The sequence below is a fragment of the Salvelinus fontinalis genome, chromosome 7 (assembly GCF_029448725.1).
Source record: "Salvelinus fontinalis isolate EN_2023a chromosome 7, ASM2944872v1, whole genome shotgun sequence".
In the NCBI taxonomy this organism is placed as follows: Eukaryota; Metazoa; Chordata; class Actinopteri; order Salmoniformes; family Salmonidae; genus Salvelinus; species Salvelinus fontinalis.
Genome location: NC_074671.1, coordinates 3,915,933 through 3,921,932, shown reverse-complemented (window position 1 = coordinate 3,921,932; position 6,000 = coordinate 3,915,933). Strand labels below are relative to the sequence as shown.

At 41.1% G+C, this 6,000-nt stretch overlaps 1 protein-coding gene across 1 annotated transcript in view; it reads right to left on the bottom strand.

Moving 5' to 3' along the window:
- Positions 1-3,192: 3,192 nt before the first annotated feature.
- The window catches only part of LOC129858879 (procollagen-lysine,2-oxoglutarate 5-dioxygenase 2-like), a 145,814-nt gene continuing 143,006 nt past the window's right edge, over positions 3,193-6,000 (bottom strand). Inside the window, exons 18-19 of the mRNA XM_055928115.1 lie at positions 5,610-5,735; positions 3,193-5,359 (exon numbers count right to left, since the gene is read on the bottom strand). Of these exons, the coding sequence (XP_055784090.1) occupies positions 5,204-5,359; positions 5,610-5,735 (282 nt within the window). The 3' untranslated portion in view covers positions 3,193-5,203. The remainder of the gene's footprint in view (positions 5,360-5,609; positions 5,736-6,000) is intronic.

The window sequence follows — 6,000 nt, the reverse complement described above, 5'->3', positions numbered from 1 at the left end:
ATTGCATGGTGTGCTTTCGCCTTAAAGCTTTTTAGTAATCTAACAAAGCGGTTGCATTAAGGAGAAGTTTATCTTTAATCCTATGCATAACACTTTCATCAACGTTTATGATGAGTATATCTGGAAATTGAAGTGGCTCTGCAAATTCGCCGGATATTTTGGAGGCAAAACATTACTGAATATAACTTGCCAATGTAAACTGACATTTTTTTATATAAATATGAACTTTATCAAACAAAGCATACATGTATTGTGTAACATGAAGTCCTATTAGTGCCATCTGAGGAAGATCATCAAAGGTTAGTGATTCATTTGATCTATTTTTCTGCTTTTTGTGACTCCTCTCTTTGGCTGAAAAATGTCTGTGTTTTTCTGTGACTTGGCTCTGACCTAACATAATTGTTTGGTGTGCTTTCGTCGTAAAGCCTTTTTGAAATCTGACACACTGGCTAGATTAGCCTCACTAGGGTATGTGGGACGCTAGCATCCCACCTCGTCAATTGCCACCCACCACTGAGACCTGTATGCTCTCGTTGGCTGGCCCTCGCTACATATTCGTCGCCAAACCCACTGGCTCCAGGTCATCTACAAGTCTTTGCTAGGTAAAGCCCCACCTTATCTCAGCTCACTGGTCACCATAGCAACGCCCACCCGTAGCACGCGCTCCAGCAGGTATATTTCACTGGTCATCCCCAAAACCAACACCAGCTTTGGCCACCTTTCCTTGCAGTTCGCTGCTGCCATTGACTGGAACGAATTGCAAAAATTACTGAAGCTGTAGACTTATATCTCCCTCACTAACTTTAAGCATCAGCTGTTACCGATCACTGTACCTGTACACAGCCCATCTGTAAATAGCACACCTAACTACCTCATCCCCATATTATAATTTTTCTGCTCTTTTGCACCCCAGTATCTCTACTTGCACATCATCATCTGCACATCTATCACTCCAGTGTTAATGCTACATTGTAATTATTCCGCCTCTATGGTCTATTTACTGCCTTTACCTCCCTAAAACGATATCATAACCGCCATCGATAAAAGACATTACTGTGCAGCCGTCTTCATCGACCTGGCCAAGGCTTTCGACTCTGTCAATCACCATATTCTTATCGGCAGACTCAATAGCCTCGGTTTTTCTAATGACTGCCTTGCCTGGTTCACCAACTACTTTGCAGACAGAGTTCAGTGTGTCAAATCGGAGGGCATGTTGTCCGGTCCTCTGGCAGTCTCTATGGGGGTACCACAGGGTTCAATTCTCGGGCCGACTCTTTTCTCTGTATACATCAATGATGTTGCTCTTGCTGCGGGCGATTCCCTGATCCACCTCTACGCAGACGACACCATTCTGTATACTTTCGGCCCTTCCCTGGACACTGTGCTATCTAACCTCCAAACGAGCTTCAATGCCATACAACACTCCTTCCGTGGCCTCCAACTGCTCTTAAACGCTAGTAAAATCAAATGCATGCTTTTCAACCGTTCGCTGCCTGCACCCGCACGCCCGACTAGCATCACCACCCTGGACGGTTCCGACCTAGAATATGTGGACATCTATAAGTACCTAGGTGTCTGGCTAGACTGCAAACTCTCCTTCCAGACTCATATCAAACATCTCCAATCCAAAATCAAATCTAGAGTCGGCTTTCTATTCCGCAACAAAGCCTCCTTCACTCACGCCGCCAAATTTACCCTAGTAAAACTGACTATCCTACCGATCCTCGACTTCGGCGATGTCATCTACAAAATAGCTTCCAATACTCTACTCAGCAAACTGGATGCAGTTTATCACAGTGCCATCCGTTTTGTTACTAAAGCACCTTATACGACCCACCACTGCGACCTGTATGCCCTAGTCGGCTGGCCCTCGCTACATGTTCGTCGTCAGACCCACTGGCTCCAGGTCATCTACAAGGCTATGCTAGGTAAAGTGCCGCCTTATCTCAGTTCACTGGTCACGATGGCTACACCCACCCGTAGCACGCGCTCCAGCAGGTGTATCTCACTGATCATCCCTAAAGCCAAAACCTCATTTGGACGCCTTTCCTTCCAGTTCTCTGCTGCCTGCGACTGGAACGAATTGCAAAAATCTCTGAAGTTGGAGACTTTTATCTCCCTCAACAACTTTAAAAATCTGCTATCCGAGCAGCTAACCGATCGCTGCAGCTGTACATAGTCCATCTGTAAACTACCCACCCAATTTACCTACCTCACCCCCATACTGCTTTTATTTATTTACTTTTCTGCTCTTTTGCACACCAGTATCTCTTTTGCACATGATCATCTGATGATTTATCACTCCAGTGTTAATCTGCTAAATTGTAATTATTCGATTTATTGCCTACCTCATGCCTTTTGCACGCATTGTATATAGATTCTCTTTTTTCTACCATGTTATTGACTTGTTTATTGTTTACTCCATGTGTAACTCTGTGTTGTCTGTTCACACTGCTATGCTTTATCTTGGCCAGTTCGCAGTTGCAAATGAGAACTTGTTCTCAACTAGCCTACCTGGTTAAATAAAGGTGAAATAAAAAAGATAAAAAATCTTACTACATTTGCACACACTGCTCATATATTTTTCTCTTGTGTTATTGACTGCACGTTTGTTTATGTGTAACTCTGTGTTGTTGTTTTTGTAGACCTGCTTTGCTTTATCTTGGCCAGGTCGCAGTTGTAAATGAGAACTTATTCTCAACTGGCCTACCTGGTTAAATAAAGGTGAAATAAAAAAATAAAATAAAAACTTTGATCATACGTTCTTGACTGTGATTGATTCTGCAGTGGTTTGTGTGTGATGGTGAGGGCTGATGAGAGGGTTAACTGTTCTTTAGACATGACAGTAAGGGCTAACAGATCAGGTAGGTAGGTTAAAGGCTCCTTGTGGCTGTGTGTAATTATGTGTGTATTTCCCTGTGTAATTCAGTGTGTAATTCGGTGTGTAATTCAGTGTATATTTGTATCTTAATTCTTTCCAAATTTGGTTTTATTGAAACAATGCAGAGAAAAGGAGAATTTAATGGTTTTGACGGATGGCTTCAAGATAAAATAAATTAATCTTACAATAGAGGGGGAAATGTCAGGCTGTGTTGTAACTTCTACACCCGTCCTACTCTACGGTTGAGTCTTTCAACGGGGATCATTTCTCAAAAGACAACGTGACAAAAATAAAAATAAACACTATTCCTGTTTGGTTTTTTACAAATTTTATTACGGTTCCATCCATTTCACAATAAGTTAAGCACTTGAACTGGCTGAGGTTCAAAGTTCATTCACAAACAACTTCCAGAGAAAGTAAACATCTCCTGTGATGTTGCCCTGCGATGTAAAAAAAAAACCATTTCAAGTAAAACATTTTTGACAATATCCAACTTCATTCAAACAGAATTCATATTAAATTCTGCTGTAATTCATGTTTTTATCTGGTGTGCAAAAAACAAAAAAAATATATTTAATCAGGCATGTCGGTCGTATTAACATCAGGTAACAAACTGCAATCCAACGCTCTTAAAATGGGTGGACAGAACATGGATGGACAATGGTTTTAAAACTACCCTTTAAAGTACAGGTTAACCAGACAAACAGGTAACTGAGCTAAAACAGGTAAAAACAAGATGCCTGTTGGCAGAATAACCCTTAACACATATTTCCTTTAGATTATGGGTGGGACTAGTGAATAAGTGTCCAGGATTATGGGTGGGATTACTGACAAATTCATCAGGATTATGGGTGGGATTACTGACAAATTCATCAGGATTATGGGTGGGACTAGTGAATAAGTGTCCAGGATTATGGGTGGGATTACTGATGAATTGATTAGGATGATGGGTGGGATTACTGACTAATTCATCAGGATTATGGGTGGGATTACTGACAAATTCATCAGGATTATGGGTGGGATTACTGACAAATTGATTAGGATGATGGGTGGGATTACTGATGAATTGATTAGGATTATCGGTGGGATTACTGACAAATTGATCAGGATTATGGGTGGGAATACTGACAAATTGATTAGGATTATGGGTGGGATTACTGATGAATTGATTAGGATTATGGTTGGGACTAGTGAATAATTGTCCAGGATTATGGGTGGGATTACTGACAAATTGATCAGGATGATGGGTGGGACTAGTGAATAAGTGTCCAGGATTATGGGTGGGTTACTGACAAATTGTTCAGGATTATGGGTGGGATTACTGACAAATTCATCAGGATTATGGGTGGGATTACTGACAAATTCATCAGGATTATGGGTGGGATTACTGACAAATTGATTAGGATTATGGGTGGGATTACTGACTAATTGATTAGGATTATGGGTGGGATTACTGACAAATTGATTAGGATTATGGGTGGAATTACTGACAAATTGATTAGTATTATGGGTGGGATTACTGACTATATGTTCAGGATTATGGGTGGGATTACAGACAAATTGATCAGGAGTATGGGTGGGATTACTGATGAATTGATTAGGATTATGGGTGGGACTAGTGACTAATTGTTCAGGATTATGGGTGGGATTACTGATTAATTGTTAAGGATTATGGATCAAATTACTGACTAATTGATCAGGATTATGGGTGGGATTACTGACTAATCGATGAGGATTATCGGTGGGATTAGACTAATCGATCAGGATTATCGGTGGGATTACTGACTAATCGATCAGGATTATGGGTGGGATTACTGACTAATCGATCAGGATTATGGGTGGGATTACTGACTAATTGATCAGGATTATGGATGGGATTACTGACTAATTTTTTAGGATTATGGGTGGGATTACTGACAAATTGATTAGAATGATTAAACTCTGAGTGATGTGAAGTATGAAGGCTCTACTATATTTGACGTGAAATGCAGATGGTGAATTACAGGCATCGTGTTTAGGCACCACACTCTATTTGACAGAGAGTTTCAAATGAAGGTGATTGGCTGACTCTGGTATGACCTTACCTACAAATCCTTTGCAGTCTTGTGTTCTTTTCAACAAAAACAAAAAAAAAATGATTTTTTTGGGGAGGGGGGGGGGGGGGTAAATTGCATCCAAAAAATGTCACGATGACAACATCAATAAGGCACTGCATCATTAGGACAAAAAAAAACCCAGATCAAATTAACAACGAAAACAACAACGAAAACAAAAACAGCAAAAAATAAAAACTAATAAAATGCTAGTGTAGAGTGTGAAGGTTCAAGGGTCGATGAAGGAGACGGCGATGTAGCGTGTTCCGTTGGTGGTGGGCAGGCCTTCATGGAGGTGCGTCAGACGGCCTGGGTGCATGAAGCTCCAGCCCTTCCTGGGAGAATCTACCGAGCAGTTATACCTGTGGAACCGACAGCCACCACCCTGGAGGGAGAGAGACAACACAGCACCCAGTGAATATCTGTGTGTAAATGTATATTTTTATTGTGTGCTCAACTGTGGACATGAGATAAGTGGACTTTTGTGTTGAGATACAGTGCAATGTCTTACGTGGAAGTCAGTTCATGTGTTGCGAAACAGTACAATGTCTTACCTGGAAGTCAGTTCCTGTTTTGAGATACAATGTCTTACCTGGAAGTCAGTTCCTGTGTTGCGAAACAGTACAGTGTCTTACCTGGAAGTCAGTTCCTTTGCTGTTGAGAGCAACGTTGATGGTGAATGTGGAGGAGTCATGATGGGGTCTCAGGTAAGCCTGCCTGCCAGGGGTGTACTTCACTACAAAGTTCATCAATGCATAGCCCTGTGGAGAACAGCCCAAATCACACATTTACATAATATATTTCACCATCTCTTACATTTTTATTTCACCTTTACTTAACCAGGTAGGCTAGTTGAGAACAAGTTCTAATTTGTAACTGCGAACTGGCCAAGAATAAAGCAAAGCAGTTCGACACAAACCACACAGAGTTACACATGGAATAAACAAACATACAGTCAATAATACAGTAGAAAAAGTCTATATACAGTGTGTGCAAATGAGGTAAGATAAGGGAGGTGAGGCAATA